Source organism: Phallusia mammillata, chromosome 5 (assembly GCF_965637545.1).
Source record: "Phallusia mammillata chromosome 5, kaPhaMamm4.hap1.1, whole genome shotgun sequence".
NCBI lineage: Eukaryota > Metazoa > Chordata > Ascidiacea > Phlebobranchia > Ascidiidae > Phallusia > Phallusia mammillata.
Window position 1 is genome coordinate 21,136,034 of NC_137256.1, and position 17,341 is coordinate 21,153,374.

The 17,341-nt window shown below is 36.6% G+C and overlaps 3 protein-coding genes across 3 annotated transcripts; 1 reads left to right on the forward strand and 2 right to left on the reverse strand.

Annotated features, from left to right (window-relative positions):
* Positions 1-211: 211 nt before the first annotated feature.
* LOC145230075 (tyrosyl-DNA phosphodiesterase 1-like) lies at positions 212-2,933 on the reverse strand. Its single transcript, XM_080095454.1, has 2 exons — positions 2,868-2,933; positions 212-2,042 (listed from the first exon to the last, which is right to left on the reverse strand). The coding sequence occupies exon 2, from the start codon at positions 1,994-1,996 to the stop codon at positions 281-283; it is 1,716 nt and encodes a 571-aa protein (XP_079951580.1). The 5' UTR covers positions 1,997-2,042; positions 2,868-2,933; the 3' UTR covers positions 212-280.
* LOC145230076 (uncharacterized) lies at positions 2,043-6,063 on the reverse strand. Its single transcript, XM_080095455.1, has 5 exons — positions 5,557-6,063; positions 4,617-4,716; positions 4,171-4,319; positions 3,546-3,659; positions 2,043-3,368 (listed from the first exon to the last, which is right to left on the reverse strand). Exons 1-5 carry the CDS (start codon positions 5,710-5,712, stop codon positions 2,841-2,843), a joined length of 1,047 nt encoding a protein of 348 aa, XP_079951581.1. The 5' UTR covers positions 5,713-6,063; the 3' UTR covers positions 2,043-2,840.
* Positions 6,064-6,263: 200 nt separating this feature from the next.
* On the forward strand, positions 6,264-17,202 carry LOC145230074 (DNA-directed RNA polymerase, mitochondrial-like). Its single transcript, XM_080095453.1, has 11 exons — positions 6,264-6,536; positions 7,272-7,466; positions 9,343-9,530; positions 10,128-10,282; positions 10,772-12,309; positions 12,877-13,025; positions 13,396-13,626; positions 14,275-14,453; positions 15,026-15,164; positions 15,798-16,054; positions 16,662-17,202. The coding sequence occupies exons 1-11, from the start codon at positions 6,425-6,427 to the stop codon at positions 16,954-16,956; spliced, it is 3,438 nt and encodes a 1,145-aa protein (XP_079951579.1). The 5' UTR covers positions 6,264-6,424; the 3' UTR covers positions 16,957-17,202.
* Positions 17,203-17,341: the final 139 nt, after the last annotated feature.

The following is a 17,341-nucleotide window of genomic DNA, read 5'->3' on the forward strand; positions in this document are numbered from 1 at the left end:
TCCTGTTGTGGGTTCGAATCCCACCACAGGCAAGATTTTTCTTGCCTACTCCTTGCCATATGGGAATGCTTGATGACCGGCTGATTTGATATCACGCCTTCAATGGGCCTGGTGTTCTGTTCTGTTTTTAGTTTGAAAATACAAACTTAACAATACATGTTTTGGAGTTTTGGAGAAAACATGTGGCCCAAATTTTAATAGTGAGAAAATCTACCCACAAAATAAATTTTATTTTTCAAAAAAACACCACAAAATGATTAAACATTCACTAAATCAAGTATTAACATGGAACCCATATATTTCCAAATCGATCAGGTCCATCTCTGTGAGGAGCATCCCATGTCCATGGCTCATCTTCAGAATTATAAGGTTGAAGGGGTAAGCTGTAGGGCAGATAAAACTGTTTCCCAGAGCTTGACATGTTGAGATGAAAATAATTATCAAGGGGGGAACTTTCACTTGTGACCTTGTTTATTATTGAAGGGATAAAAAGAACACCAAGCTCATAAGACTTAATAGCGAGTTGTGAATTTAATTTTTCTAAGCCACCCCATGCTGCCTTGGATAGGTTAGCACTGGTAAGCAAAAACCAGGCACTTCTAATGTTGGTTTTGAATGGTGAAATTCTTGTATAGGACTTGATGTGAGGAGACGCCTCAGAGCGACCACAGTGTTCTGCCTTCCAATGATGAAAAAACGATTTAAGCCAAGGCTGTTTATGAGCGTTCGCTGAGCTATATGGTAATGATGCCCCAGAAGGGTAACCATCCAAACTGCAACGTACGTTATCAACAGTTGGAAAAATTAGCTTTAAATCAGCTTTCTTTACAGCACCAAGTTGATTTTTTCGCTGACAAGCTGACATGCTTGTAAGCCATTCTCCACACACCCATTTGTCTTTGTTTGGTCCCAATGACCCAATGCTTGAAAACTGACCAATCACAGGCCATGTTGAGTCAACACCTTTAACATATGTAGTAAGTAGTTTTCGAAGCTTTAAGTGTCCCCATGAATGCAATGATGGCCCAGTATGTCTCCCAGGTACAGATGCGACCAGCAAAACATTTGCAGATGACATGTCATGTTCCTTAATTAACTCAATCCATGGGCCTAGCTCTTTTTTCTTGTAGGCATTTAGGTATGCTATAAGGCCCTTTTTAAATTCACTATCATCTGCATTGGGGTCGGCTTTTGGAAATATAGGACTCATCCATAGACCTTGTGTTCTGTTTCTCCAGTCTTTCTCAACGAGATTGGATGTACTGATTACAATTCTCAGTCCTTGCTTGTACAAGAGAAACATCATTTTTGTGTGGTGTGTCCCAAATGGAGGTAGGTCAGCTCTACATAGCTGGATGTTCAAAAAAGGTGCAGCCTCAGCTTTTAACTTCATATTGTTGCCAGCTTGTTCTCCGTGTACTATTAAAATTGGTTGATCCCTTACTTCTTTGGGATATTGGTCCATCAACCATTGGATGTCAATACAGTAGTTAAATTGTGCTGATTTTAGTATTTTTCCAAATTTTGTTGAAAGAATGTCCTTAATACCAATTGATGGTGGGCAAGCAAATTCCTTTACAGTGGTTGTCGCTAAGTAGTTGAATTTTTTGGGAATATCTTTTACAGTGGTGAGGAGTAAATGATATGGTTCTGATGCATGATAAGCAGACACTGGGTCCAATGAATTATTTCCAGCACTAGCTTTCAAACGTTTGTTGCTGGATTGTGGACTGTTGTCATCTTCCGAGTTTTTTTCCAGTTTCCTCTTCCCAGTGTGCGAAAATTCTTTCAAATGCTCTTCATTTTTACGAAAGCATTTGTCACCAAATTTACAAGGGATTTTGGTTTTTGCTTCATTAGTCTCTTCGTTTCTTAAAATTTTTCTTTTCATTTGCGCTGGGCTCATAAATTTTCGCTTCTTTTCTTTTGAAGGAAGAATACTCTTTTCTTCTTCATCCTCAGAACTTGATATTGTCCAGCCGTGATGTTTATCCATTAAAATTTATTCTTTTCAGTTTTTAGAATGACTACAGTATAACATGCTAGAAAAAAGACATATTTTTTAGTATTAGACACATATTTCAAGACAAAACACAAGTGAAGAAAAAATGCAATTACACTGTGAGGAAATTTGTCACAATATTTTTTGTTTGGCAAAGTAATTCTGTATGATAGCAAAACAAATACTAAACACAGTGCACTGTGCCACAAAAAGCAAACCAATATATTTCAACAAAAGTCTGGTTAGCACAAATAATGTATATTTTATAGTAGTAATGGGACGGGAACCCGGTATCAAATGATTCCAGTGGTATCGATACTCGTACTCGGTATCGAAATATTTTGTCTCAGTTTTCGATACCAACATGTGAATACCGAAGGCCGGTGTACACCATAAGAATACAGGTAACTTTATGCCAATATTTGCTTCGGACAGCACAAAATCGGGAAAAAGTTGTGCCAGGTTATGTATATATTTCGCTATCATATGGAGATTACATTTTTCTGCATGTGTGTGTGCACGCCTGTACCGTGGCCATTGCAGATAAAATAGCCAGTGATATACAACTAAGTACAACACTGTACTTAAGTACTCGGTATCGAAGGTATATACATGTGGTACTCGTACTTGGTATCGGTACTCGCTTCAAAACCTGGTATCATCCCATCACTATTTTATAGTTTCTTTTTAAAGACACAATGTTTTTAAAATATGTGTCAACAATTTTTGTTTTTGAGGTTCTCAAATCAGACTTGAATCTAAGGCATCGAAAAAATAGACAAAATATTTTTTAAACAAAAAACAAACAAACAAATAAAACTTATAAGCAGTAGCAATTTTAGGTTTGTAATTGTTGATTTTCTACCTCTTGGTCAGTTGTAACTACAATTGTTGCCTTTCTGTCTTGAAGCATGTACAAAGTGTCTTTCATTTGCATATTAAGATTTTCATCAGATTCAGATAATATTTCAATTTGTTTTTTCACCCGCTTTGCCGAAGAGCTCCCTGAACTTTGATTTACAGGGTACTTTTTCGCAAACTCTGCAAGTTCAGTGCAGCCTGTGGTATCACATTCTGTGTTCAATCGCTCCATTATCCTTGCAAGATTGCCGCATACCTCACGGAGCAAGTCAGTTGAAGTTACAACAGTCGACACCTTTTTAATGTCCGAAGCGAGCTCTGATATTTGCAAAATATATTTTTGAGCTTCCGTAACTTCACCGAAATTGTGTCCAGAATGAGCTTCGAGAGGTGGAAACATAACACGAACCATGAATTCTTTGTACACAGCATGGTCACCCTTTTGAAGTGATTTTCTAATTAGTCGGCTTGTTGTCGTTCGACTTGGCTTTGCTAAGTCATCCGTCTATGAATAAAACATTCCCATTTTCATTACATGTCACTGTATCTTATTACACCTGACTTTAAATGTTATGGTTCAACGATAAAGAAGGACTATTTTTGCCCATTAGAGGCAGTATTAAGTTATCACGAGTTTCTACCGCTTATAAACTGATAATTTACATTTCTTGCACAATTTTACCCGGTATTGCGGAAATCTGAGGACTTCTATGATATTGATGGTAGCTTTACAATTTCCTTTCTTTGATCCTTTGTTGCAGTGATATCTTTTTCTCTCTTTTTGTTCTCCATTGACCTGTAAAATTGAGTTATTTCAAAAACTTTACTCAGTTACAAATAATTTTGGTTCATAGCAACCCCAAATTACCATGCTTTTCCGAGGAAATAACTGAAATATTTGTCTAACAACTAATGCATTACAGTTTGGGTATCAGTTGACATTAAGCCAATATATATCCCTGATCAGTCATATTTGTCTGTATTTATTTAAAAGTGACAATTAGTGTTTGTTACAGGATCTTTTCCACAAATAATAGGCATCATATGCCAATGATCACTGATTAAAATTGTAATTTTCTGTGTGAATAAATAACAAAAGCAACAGTGCTTCCTAATCAGATTCAGTCAACAATAGTTTTAAACGAAAAAAAATTCTCCTTTAGGCGGCTCGAAAAGCAGTTCTGCATTAGTTAAAAAATATTATTTTAGGACCTGAATAAAAATATTTATTTATTTTTTTCTTTATATTCATTCCGTCCAACTTTTAATTTGACAAAAAAAACATTTCAAAATCTTCTGATTTCTACCTGGTAAGGTCCAACACTTCTTTTTCGTCTCATTTCATTTGACTCCTTGTTTCTATCTTTAGCATGTTGGCATTCCAAGTTTAGGCTTCTTAACATAATGTAAGGAACTCTGGTTACCGAATCCCAACGAATGCGACTTTTGGTTAAATCTAACAAAACAAAGGAAGGTTACAAGTCTTTACAAAAACACACATGTAAAGTAATTTGATAACAAAAATAATGCTCAAGTGGATGTTAAAAGCGACATGCTTTATTGTTCAAACATTTCGTGCAAATGCACATGTCATTATGAGTGATATGAAAGGCCACATCAGTTACACCCATTTATATTGAACTTTTATTATGTTTTTTTTTGAAATTTATCATCAGATTTATATGTAGTGTTAAAAAGTAGTTTGATATTGCAAGTTAGTTTTAAACATGCAAGTTCACATTGATTGCTGTACCTTCTCCATACTTATGGTTATTCAGTTTAATAAACTTTGTATGTGTAGATATTTGATACAGCTCAATTGCATGCTTTGCTTCTTCGATTGTTGAATACCACTGAAACCACAAAAAGGGACATAATTAGGCAATTAATCAGCACTTAATCGCAAAGTTTGACTCATTTTTACTTGTGTAAATATTAGCGATGGGACGGGTACTCGGTATCGAACGATTTCAGTGGTATCGATACTCATACTCGGTATCGAAATTTTTTGTCTCAGTTTTCGATACCAACGTGCGAGTACCGAAGGTCCATTTACACCAGTGGTTCCCAACCGGGGAGGAATTCCTCCCTAGGGAGGAATTTTACGAGTTCAGGGGAGGAATTTCATAAAAACTGTAAAAAAATTACATTGGAAATGTTACAGAATATTTTTGTATGTACATTACTATATCCTTTATAATTTGGACCCGGTTCACATTTGGAACCGGTTGTAAAGGATTCTGAAATGGACATCCCTAATTATAAGGTCTATTTCAAATTGCTATAATTTTTTATGTTATATTTGTTTTCCGTCGTGTGGGGAGGAATGGGTAGTTCGAAAATGGGCAAAGGGAGGAATATAACAAAAAAGGTTGGGAACCACTGATTTACACCATAAGAATACGGGCAACTTTATGCCAATATTTGCTTCGGACAGCACAAAATCGGGAAAAAGTTCTGCCAGGTTACGTATATTTTTTTCACTATCGTATGGAGAATACATTTTTCTGCATGTGTGTGTGCACGCCTGTACCCCGGCCATGACAGATAAATTAGTCAGTGATATACAACTAAGTACAACACTGTACTTAAGTACTCGGTATCAAAGGTATATACATGTGGTACTTGTACTCGGTATCGGTACTCGCTTCAAAACCTGGTATCATCCCATCACTAGTAAATATTTATAATACCTGGATAAGGTCTTGGCCTGCAAAATAGGGAATGCTGTCATCATGTTTTGTTGGAATGTATTCAATCGTTATTTCTGTATCTGAATTTCCACTACCAAGCATGTATTCATCATTAACTATCTCCACAATCTCTGGTGTTTCATTACCAGATGTCATTTTATGATTTAATTATTCTGTGTTGTAACAGAATTTGTAAAACCATCGTTGTGCTTTGAAAGTGTTGAAAACGATTTTATTCGGTTCTAAACCAACTTGCTTCTAGCAAAAAACGTGAATGTTTTGTCTTTTTGACATTAGCTTGTGATTTTATTTCAATTTCCACAAATCTACTAATCTAAAACGGAATCGTAAACTTCCCCTTTTCTGAGTTGGTTTTGCAGTTTGTGACGTCATTAAAGTAGAGGTCATATGACGTAATCATTATCAAACACTTGCCTGTTTATTCCATTTGATGTAATTTTGCATATCAAACGGTATGTAATTAAAACGGTATGAATAAATAATTTGTTAAATTTAGGAATAATTTGTTTTTAAAGCGACTTTTTAAATGCACACACAAAAACCAAAAGCAAAATCAATGCAATCGACTTTGAAACAGTTTACAGTTTATTTTTGTTGGCGTTTGAGTTTCAATAATCACACTTTCAAAATGAAAATTTCATCATTCAAGCAATTTTGCACAAAAATCGTAAAAAAGCCATGCTTTTCTCTTTGCGCTTGAGTAGTCATGACTTCGTGACCTACGAAACGAAAGGCGAAGGAAAGTTATGGCTGTAATTTAATTTTTACTAAATTCGCAAATATTGAGCTGTAAACTGCAGCTATGTGGATATGCAACGTTTCAAAAATGTAAAATACAGGTTCCGCCATGTCTGTGCTTCGACTAAATAGGAGAGCTGCCTTTCAACAGCTCAAATCGGCAGAGTTCTTGTCAACCAACAAAAAACCTTCAAGCACACGAACCACACGACGGTTGTCAGGTGAGATTGTACTGGTACACGCCAAAAAACCTGTCTTGCAAGGTAAAAAGTCATTGGACGATAGAGGTTTATTTATGGGGGGACACCTAACCCAAACGTTGAAACGCAGTACAACACGTGACAGGCAGATGCTGACGGTTAGTGGTGCTTTGTCTTGTTTGGGAGGGTTTTTTTGTACGTTATAACCCTGCTTCTGCCTTAAAGGAATTCATCACTCTCCTGGCGTTCTGCAAAAATATTGGTGATTTTTTTGCATGTGAATAAAAGCTTCAACTGTTACACAACGCTGCATTAAGGTCTGCTTTTAGCAATACTAAATTTGCACATTTTGTTAATAGTATGTACTTGCCAAACCAAAAGGGTAGTTCATTCATGGATGGAAAAATGTGAGCAGTAATTGACCTTGAATGAGGTGTATTTTAACAAAATAAACTCCAGGGAAAATTTCAAAGGGTTACATCATTTTTTTGCATTGGATGTCTAAAACATCACACCTCTTGAACATTCACTTACGCCAAAGACATTTCCTATGGTTTTAAACACCACTTTTTGGTTTAGCAGTTCGGTACTTGTGTTTAAGAGGCGCCTTAGTAATCTTAGTGTTGTTTCTAAAGTTATTTGCTTCAGACTAAACTGACGATCCTATTATTTTCAAACATACAACTTCAATTTGATTCTGATTATTTGCCACTGTTTAAGTAATTTTGGATAATTAGCAATTGTTTCATTTTGCAGGTACCTTAAGAAAACACAGTGCAAAATTGGCCGAGCAGAACACATGTTCCCACACTTCGCTGTCGTGGTGCCATTATCGGTATTATCACCAAAGCTTGAATGCTGTATCATACAAACATGATGATTTTTGTGATCAAGAGGATGCCGTTACTGAAGAATATATAGAAAACTGGCCTGAAAGTAGTGAATTCATAGGTATGAGTTGTTTAATAATTTCACAGTTTTATATGGTACAATAAAGAAGAACTATATTCTGTACCGTTATAAATACAGTAAACCTATAGTAAAATATTTGCCTAATTTGAACAAAACTCTAGGGCAGGGGTGGGGAACCTACTTAGTACTGCAGGCCGCATGAATTGCACAACATTTTCGGGCGGGCCAAATATTTATTTATATTCAAATTCCGTGTAAAAATACCCAAAGCACATAAGTGGTTTTATATTTCATCGCTCTAGATTTGATTTTTTCTTTGCTGCTACATGTTTGCAACAAACAAGGCATGCAGGTTTATCACTTATTTCGACTAAAAAACAATATAAGGATCGCACGCTAATCACTCTAAAATCAAAAACAAAACTAACAACACATGCCAAATGATATGTTACTGCAAGGAGAGGCAATCCAGTGACTGTTACGTCACAATTATAGCAAGCGGTTGAATCCGAGACATTTTTTGTAAGTTTTACGTCATAATCTGGAATGGGGAGATATTGAATGTAAATTACCAATAATGTCGAAGTCATTTCTAGAAACTATTTGTACATAAACATTTTACTGTTTTTTATGTTGTATTGTATACTTTAACAAAAATCCGATGCCACATTAAAAAGCCAAGCGGGCCGCAGGTTCCCCACCCCTGCTCTAGGTACAAATGATTTAAAACAGTTAATCCAGATTTTCGCCTAAACCACACAGAGTTAGGGGCCCAAACTGGTCCCAATTTTCCAAAGTTTACTGTATGTAAAGTTGTGAGTGTTTTTGAGAACTTGAAGTATTCACTATTTTATTAGATCTTATGATTTTCCTTGTATGAGTCCAAATCAATTTCATTTATAACAGAGCAAAATACTGGGCCTAAAGTTTTTGGACACACAATTTAAAAGCAGTTTGATTAAAAGCAAAGCTGTCTGAGCTTGTACATAATGAATGAATTCTTTGAAGACAGTGTAATGTTTTCAACAGCTTTCACTGGTGTTGACAACAGCAGTTGTTAAAACATCTACAAAGAAGGTGTCATATATACACTTGTAAGCTACCTGGCAGTTTTGTTGAAGAATATACCACACTAAAACATTTTACAAGAAATGAGGCAAATTTATATGCCCCAAGTTCTCTAAAAAATGTGTTTTTTATTGTTTAAAAAATTATCATAAATATTTTATTCTAAAAGTTTTTACTGTGCTTTGAAATCAGTGTGTATAACTCAGAAATGACTGGTAGTTTGTGGTAAACTGGTAATATATTTATGGAACACTGTAAGTAAAATACTGTTACAATCGAAACCAGTGCTCTTCAACCTTTTTAGTGGCACGGAACCCTTAAGGTATTTTGTCAAACTTTGTGGAACCCCCATAAAATAATTTTAATGAATGTAATACAAGTAGGCTATATCAAAGGAAAAATATGCGTTTTTACTTAACACATCCAAAGCACTCACAAAGGTTGACTTCAATTAAACGGTTTACTGAAACGCATTGCCATGTTGTTTGGAACGGTCGTTTCTACATTAATCTCGCAATTTAGCTAGAGTGTAACAAGGTTATATTTATTACGTCACAATTGATCAATGGTCTAAAAGAAGTTAACTAGATGGTACAGGCAAGCCTTACTGTTTGAAACAATGATATATTATGAATCATTCATGTTTGAAGTGCTACAACAAACCGCTGCAAATCCCTGTGCAACCCCCTGAAAGGGTTGTACCGAATCCTAGGGTTTCGCGGAACCCCGGTTGAAGAGCTCTGATCTAAACCATTTGACCCTTTTCTCAAGGCAGTGACATTGTTTGCATCTTATATTTTGGTTTAATTTTAACAAACAAATTAAACAGCGTTTTTTTTTCTCACAGACAATGTAACAGATGAACAGTCAAGTTACACTCCTGCAAAGATGTCCAGGCAGAAAAAACTGCTTAACACCTCTTTTCAATATCTATACAATCTCATACAGACTTGCGCTCATGCCAATTTATCGGAGGATTTACAAGAAATTTTGACAGGACTTTTAAGAAATAACGCCCCTTCTGTAACAGATAAGGTATGAATGATTAACAGAATTTTTAGCTCTTCCGGCAGTTTTTTATTGTAATATGCCAACGTTTCGATGTCCCATACGAAACACCTTCATCAGGGTAATGACATACAATGCAAACACAAGTTATTATAAAGGTATGAATGAGTCCGTAAGTTCTTAGTTATGCAATGCAAAGTGATTAGAAAGAGATGACAGTACCATATATAAAAAACAATGCTGCATATTGTACATTCTTTTTACGATAAACTATAGTACAGTGGTGGCCAATGTGATTTCTAATGGCATCCAAACGGTTTGTAAGTTCATATTTAAGTATTTTTAATAGAATTTAAACCTATTTAATTTCTAATTTTTAGTTTTTTATAAAGTCACAACTCAAAAACCATGCCTGCACACATAATATTTCTACTTACTGATTACTTTATTAATCAACTGGCACTAGTTACAACTACGTACAAAAATGTTGTCATGCAAAGCCATTACCATTACGACAGTTTGGCACGTGTCATTCAAAAGGTTGCAAGCTGCCCCTTCCATAGTGCAATATAGTGGTGTCAGGTGTCAGCATCTTTGGTGACCAAACGTTATGTCATTTTGTAGGTACTGGAACTATTTTTCTACAGCCTTTATAACTCTGACTCAAACGATAAACATTCTATGCTAACCATGCTACAACAAATGCTAAATGAAGTTTTATCCAGTGATGTTGAATTGAACGCAGTGTCTTGTTGCTGCATAACCGCTGCATTGGGAAAGTAAGTTTCAAATTTTAGCACCAAAACTAATCAATAAGTCTAACCATAGCTGCAAGTATATATAGCTGATCGTCAACTCATAAGATTCTGAAGCCTAAAAAACTGTTTCATTGGCAGATAAGCATGGAACTACCCCACCATTACAACAAAATCAACTTAACAATAACCATTACGATTTTTTTTTAGAAATACATATTAAAGTAAAATACGAAGACCTGAAAAAATAAATTTACAGCAGCTAAATAAATTCTACTTTAAATATTAACCTGTTTTTTTTTAATTTGCTCTATAAGCTTTAAAAATTTGTTCTAACTATCTGTGTAAAAAAGCTTAAAAAAACTAAGTGTTTGTTATGTTTGTGCCAGTTAGGCAAAAATACTTTCAAAGCATATCCTGTAAAACGTGTTCACTAGCTTTTTTTAACTTGCTTGTAACCATAGCTGCTATTGTTTATGTATTTTTTCACATAAAAACCACTTTTTTACTCAGGTTTGGCGAAAGTCCTGAAAATATGAAAAACATAGTTGCATCAATGAACAACAAATACCCATTGCATAAGTCTTTGGAATGCCTAAACAAGGACAGCGATGTATACCAGGATGCAATGTTGGTCACCTCAAGTCTTGGTATTAAAGTTGTCGATGATTATATACCAGATGTGCCAGAACCTCCACACCATGACCTTGTAAAGGACTTATATTCATCAACGCTGGCTCCTAAACACTCCAATACTGTACCAGCATGCAATATTGATACTCTGAAGAAGCAATTCCATGTTCAACTAAAAGAAGAACTTGAAGGGTTTGTTAAAGTACCAAATGTTTTAGCTCAAGATAACACTTGGGTTACTAATCTCAATGAAAAACAACGCAAACTTGAAAAATTAAAAGAAAACTGGTATCCAGCTGTTTTAAAGGCTTTTCAAAGCATGAGAGATTCTCAAAAGGAGCGCTGGAGTTCTAAACGTGGAGTATACCCCTTTTTATGTGTCTTACCGGACAGAATGTATGTGGATATTATAATCAATCATTTAATGAACATCTCAAGTTCTGGGGACATTACAACTTCTCTTGCATTTTCACTGGGCAGCGCTGTGTTTTCAAGATATGGTGCAAAAACCTCATTAAAATGCAACGTTGATAGACAACTAGGCAAACTTTATGGCGAGTACGCACAGTTGTACTCGCAAAACAACACTGGACTACATCGCCAGGCATGGGAAACTTTGGAACATCAGCATGGTAAATTACAAACTGGGTTTCCAATTCTTCCGTGGAAAGGTTATTGGAAAGTTAGCATTGGTGCGCGTCTGTTGGAAGTTTTAGTTTCATCTGCTACGTTTTCTGTTGGAGAAAACACCAACGTACCTTCAACATTCTTTTTACAAATTCCCGCCGTGTTTAATTCCTATGCCCCATTTGGCAAAAAGATGTACGGAATGACCATACCTCATCCCTTGTTTTCAAAACTAGTCACTGAAGCCTCCGTAGACTTTAAATTTGACAACGATGCACTGCCAATGGTTGTACCCCCTTTACCGTGGAAAAGTTCTCTTCAGGGCGGACTGCTAATGTGTCCAAATGACTTTGTGCGTTCCCACTCAGAAATTGAGTTTACTGAGCCCAATGTAACCCACTATGACTCTCCGCAAGTTTTTCCAGTGTTCGATGCCTTGAATGTGTTGAGTTCAATCTCATGGAAGGTTAACAACAAAATTCTGGACCTTCAGTTAAAGTTGCTTCTAGCTAAAGGTGACGCCCAATTGGGAATTCCCCCGCCGGCGTCAGAGTCCCCACCCACCCCATTTGTGGCCAACATGAATGATTTGACTCCTGAAGAAAAAGCGATAAAGCGTGCTCAGAACTTTTATGCTTTGAAAGCGAAACGTGAAATGCACAGCTTACACTGTTCAGGATTGTACAACCTGTCCATTGCTAACATGTATCGTGACAAAACTATCTGGTTTCCACACAATTTGGACTTTCGTGGAAGGGCTTACCCTATTCCTAGACACTTCAACTATATGGGTAAGATTTTTTTACAGAAGTAATCCGACATTATCAGAAGTGATAAGTAGTGATGGGACGAGTACCCGGTACTTGGTATCGATGGTATCGAACGATTTTAGTGGTATCGATACTCGTACTCGGTATCAAAATATTTTGCCTCAGTTTTAGATACCAACTTTCAATACCGAAGGCCAGTTTACACTATAAGAATATGGGTAACTTTTGCCAATATTTGCTTTGAACAGCACAAAACTTCTGCTAGGTTACATGTAATTTTTTGCTATCGTGTGGAAATCACATTTTTACATGTTAATTACCCCGGCCATGGCAGATAAATTAGCTTGTGATACACAACTAAGTACAACAATATATTTAAGTACTCTGTATCAGTACTCGCTTCAAAACCTGGTACCATCTCATCACTAGTAAAAAAGGCATTTGACCTACAAATATTTAAATTGAAAACAGAATCCATAGTGTTCTTGTGTTGTTATAACCATCTTTCATTCTTTATTGATATCCATTTAATTTAATGATGCAGTTCTATAGATTTTGATTTTAAACAATTTGCCCAATTTTTTGCAGGGTCTGATGTCTACAGGTCTTTGTTTCTTTTTGCGGAAGGCCGACCTTTGGGCAGTAAGGGTCTTGACTGGTTAAAAATCCATGTAACCAATTTGACAGGTTTAAAAAAGCGTTGCAGCATTGAGGAAAGGCTCGAATTTGCAAATGAGGTATGTCATCAAATATATACAATAGCTGTATTTTTTTATTGTTGTTTGATGTATTTGTTATGTCTCGTTTGATGTATTTGTTACATACTGTCTCGTTTGATGTATTTGTTAGATAATAACGCACACAACATAAACATTTGTTAAGCATTAAAAAGGGTAATTATACGAAAAAGTAGCCTGGGACCGCTGTAGCAATAAAATGGTAAAAGTACAGTGATACACTTAATAATCTAATATATATTTAAGGAGTCAAAACTCTGCAAATTTTCTTACACTGAAATATATTACCGTTTGTGTTTGTTTTAAAAACTATTTAAAAATTTCCTAATTTACTTCTACTTGCCATAATTTCCTTTTCGTTACTTGTTAGATGTTGGACGAAATTACAGACTCTGCTGACCGGCCACTAGAGGGCCGCGGTTGGTGGAAGAAGTCTGAAGATCCATGGCAACTGTTGGCTGCTTGCATGGAATTGACATCAGCTTTACGATCCCCCGACCCAACTAAGTTTGTCTCTCATTTACCTTTGCATCAAGATGGCTCATGTAATGGGCTTCAACACTATGCAGCTATGGGTCGCGATATCGTTGGTGCTCAACAGGTAAATAACTTTGAATGCTTTGTAGTAGTGGTTCTCAGCCTATGGTATGTCTACAACTAGCGATATGCCCGAGATTTTTAGGTGCTGTATTGGTTTTTGTCGAAACTTGTACCTTGTAAGTTCTATAGAAATAGTTAATCTTGCTTGTTTTAGAAATGTGCTAGCCTGGTCTAGAAGAATAGGCCTATCTCTTGATCAACCTATTTGAACAGGGTTTGGGTAATGCCTAGCAATTATAAATAGTGTTAGTTGGTATGTGATTATTATAGTTTGAGACTCACTGCTTTATAACATTAGCATTGGACTTTCTGGACAGGTTTGGCGTTTTAAGTTGTTATAAAACTGCTTGCCTGATTATACACTGTGCCAAATTTGTGTCTTAATATATTGTTTGTAAATATAACTTTTGAGTCTAATTTAGACTTCCAGATCCGATCACTTACGAACTTATAATCATCTAAGAAATTCATTGCATTTGGGCCTACCAATATCGTCACATACTATTGATCACACAAATGAAGCTATCACAGGACTAACAAATCTTGAAATTAGGAAGAATAGCTTAAACTCCAGATTTCAGGATATCGTGAAGTCCCAGCACTGACCAGATAGGACCTTGTGCCGTTAATAATCGTCATTTCATTCTAGGTCAATTTATCGTCTCTGCCAATACCACAAGATGTTTATACGAAAGTTGCTGAAGTTGTCGAGAAACTTCGCGCTGAAGATGCAAAGAATGGAAACAAGTTGGCGCAAAAACTGGAAGGAAAAATTGATAGAAAAGTGGTGAAACAGACTGTCATGACAACTGTTTATGGCGTCACAAGGTAATCATGTGCAAAAATTGAAGTAAATTCAATCCCAAAAGTTGTAAAATTCCTCCCCGCCTCCACGGTTGAAATCACTGCATTAGAAGATTGCATATTTTAGAAGGGCCCATAAAATTTAATGAGTTTCATGTTACAATTCCATTTTGTGTTGGTAGCGCATAAAAGAAATTAATTTTCAACTATAATACGATGGGTACATTTTGTTTTGTGTTACCCCTAGTACGAAGCTAACATGTGCAGCATACAAGGCAGGCAAGGGTGCTTGTGATTCGACTTTCGGCTTGTTCATTGCTGAGCATGTGTAGCTCACTTGGTGGTAGAGCGCGAGCCCGGGAAAGACTCCTGTTGTGGGTTCGATCGAATCCCACCACCACAGACTAGATTTTTCTACCCTACGCCTTGTCACATGAATGCTAGATGACCGGCTATTTCGGTAAAACGCCTTCAATTGGCCTGGCGTACTATGAAGTTTCCCGCTATTGATAATCGTGACACTTCAAGAATGCAGCATAGCGGTTTAATAATGGCAATGTTTGTTGTTTTGTAATTTTTACTTTATTTGTCAAAAGGTTTGGAGCTGTCCTGCAAGTCAAGAAACAACTTCTAGAACGTCTTCCCCGTAACGATGTACTCCAGGCTTCAACATACACTACCGACCTCCTGTTTAAAAGTGTCAAATCCATGTTTGGTGGGGCAAGTGAAATTCAGGTAGTTCAAACTTAACTAGATCACAAATTAGTTCAGTTGTCATGACGACCGTTTTTACTTACATCGAGTCTTTATTCAGGGCATGAGACTTACAAGATCAAATTTTATCTCAAATTCATGTTTTGTTTGTTTAATTTTATCCTTAGTGGGCGGGCAAAGCCTGAATACGGTATGCTCACAATGAGTCCGCCGTCGAGCTGCCCGTTTTCCTGAAGGGGACACCTCGTGTTTGCCCGTATTTTTTGCTGGTTTGTTCCAATCGTTAGGTAAAGAAAGATTGCTTTTCGCCAGTGGTTATCAAACTTTTTTTGTTGCGACGCCTCTGGAAACGTTTTCTGGACTTGCGACGCACCAGCAAATAAAAGTTAATGAGGAAACTTATTACTAAAGTTGTGTTTATCGATACAACAACAAAAAGCCACGAAACGGAACTATTCTGCGACGCCCTTGGAAAATTAACACGACGCACCAGGGCGTCGCGACGCACAGTTTGAGAACTACCACTTTACGCTTATTCAAATTTACATACATGTTTGTTACTTATTCAAAGTTGATCCTCCAGTGGTTTACCCGGTAGACAATCAAGTATTTGCAACCACTGTTACAACTTAATCAACCATGTTTTCAAAATAGAAATGGCTTACCGATGCCGCAACAATCATATCAACTGGAAAACAGACAGTAGAATGGACAACACCTTTAGGCCTACGTGTTTCCCAACCATACTACAAAGTCCGACAATCGAAAGTCTTCACCAAGATGCAGCACATCTATTATATTGAACCATCGCAGAATGTCAACGTTGTGAAACAAAGAAATGCTTTTCCACCTAATTTTGTTCACTCGCTGGACGCAACCCATATGATGTTGACCGCCTTGCACTGCTACACGTAAGTTTGTCGGAATTAATGACTTTTAAAATGTATTTATTTTTTGCGCATTTATATCACTTTTGTAATTTTCGTCAATGGTTCGCATGTGCAAATTTTTTTTTTGTTTTCTAACTCTAGTATTACGCGATTTGAAGACATAATGCGACAACGTGCTGGGTTTAAAACGCTTTTACATGAAACCTCGGTTAATCCAGGCCCGTTTAGACCCAAAAATTTGTCCAGGTAAGGCAAAGATCCGGATTAACGAACGTTGTTTAGTTCAAGCCTTGCCACATTGCAAATCATTCGTACCTCGAGTTTTGTCCAAAATAGGCTAAGATCCGGATTTACCGAGGTTAACTGCATAACCAATGTGAACCGCTAAATTAGGAAATCCAGTGTGTACAATTTGCCCCACCCTATTGTTTCAAAAACGCCGTAAAGTGTGATACTGAAAATTAACCAACTTAATACCGTCCTAGAACTGCTTTACGCTTTCATTTGTTTCTATTTTAAGGGCAAATGATTAACGCATATTACAAATAAGCTATATATCATCCGTCGTCCTTCCTTTAAACACTGTAATTAAACATATATTTAATCTAAATTTATAAATTTATTACAGATCTGGAGTCACCTTTAACGCAATACACGACTGTTACTGGACTCACGCATGTGATATTGATCATATGAACGTCGTGTGCCGTGATCACTTTGTTAAACTTCATGCCCAACCTCTTCTGCACGACCTCGCCGAGCAATTTCTGTACAACTACTTACCACCTGATGGCGTACACGATGACGCCCGTTACGTCAGCAAATACGAACGCAAACAATTAGCAGATTTGCTGAGTCACGTTCCCGAAAAAGGCCAATTTGATTTAAACGAAGTAAAAAAATCGGTTTATTTTTTTAGCTAAATCTCGTTTTGCCGTCACTTTTTATTAAAGTAACGTCATATTAAACACCTTCTCTTGGATTTGATGACGTCACAATGTGTCTGTGACGTCAACTTGGATGAGTTGAGCGACAAGCTGTTTCAGGGGACCCAACCAATGTTCCAAGTTTTTTTGAGCACTTGGATCCGCCAACCAACTACTGTAAAAGGTTTCAAGTCTTGTTTTTTACATTGAAGTTTCAATTAAAAAAAAAAAACTTCAACTTTTTCTTCTGCCTGTTTTTTTGTATTGGACTGTCGTTATATCCTCAGCTGTCAAATCTTGGCCTTACGATCACGCAGCTACAACTCGATTAAACTTAAAACGGCAAATTTGGAACGGTTTCGTGTAATTTGCGTACGATCTT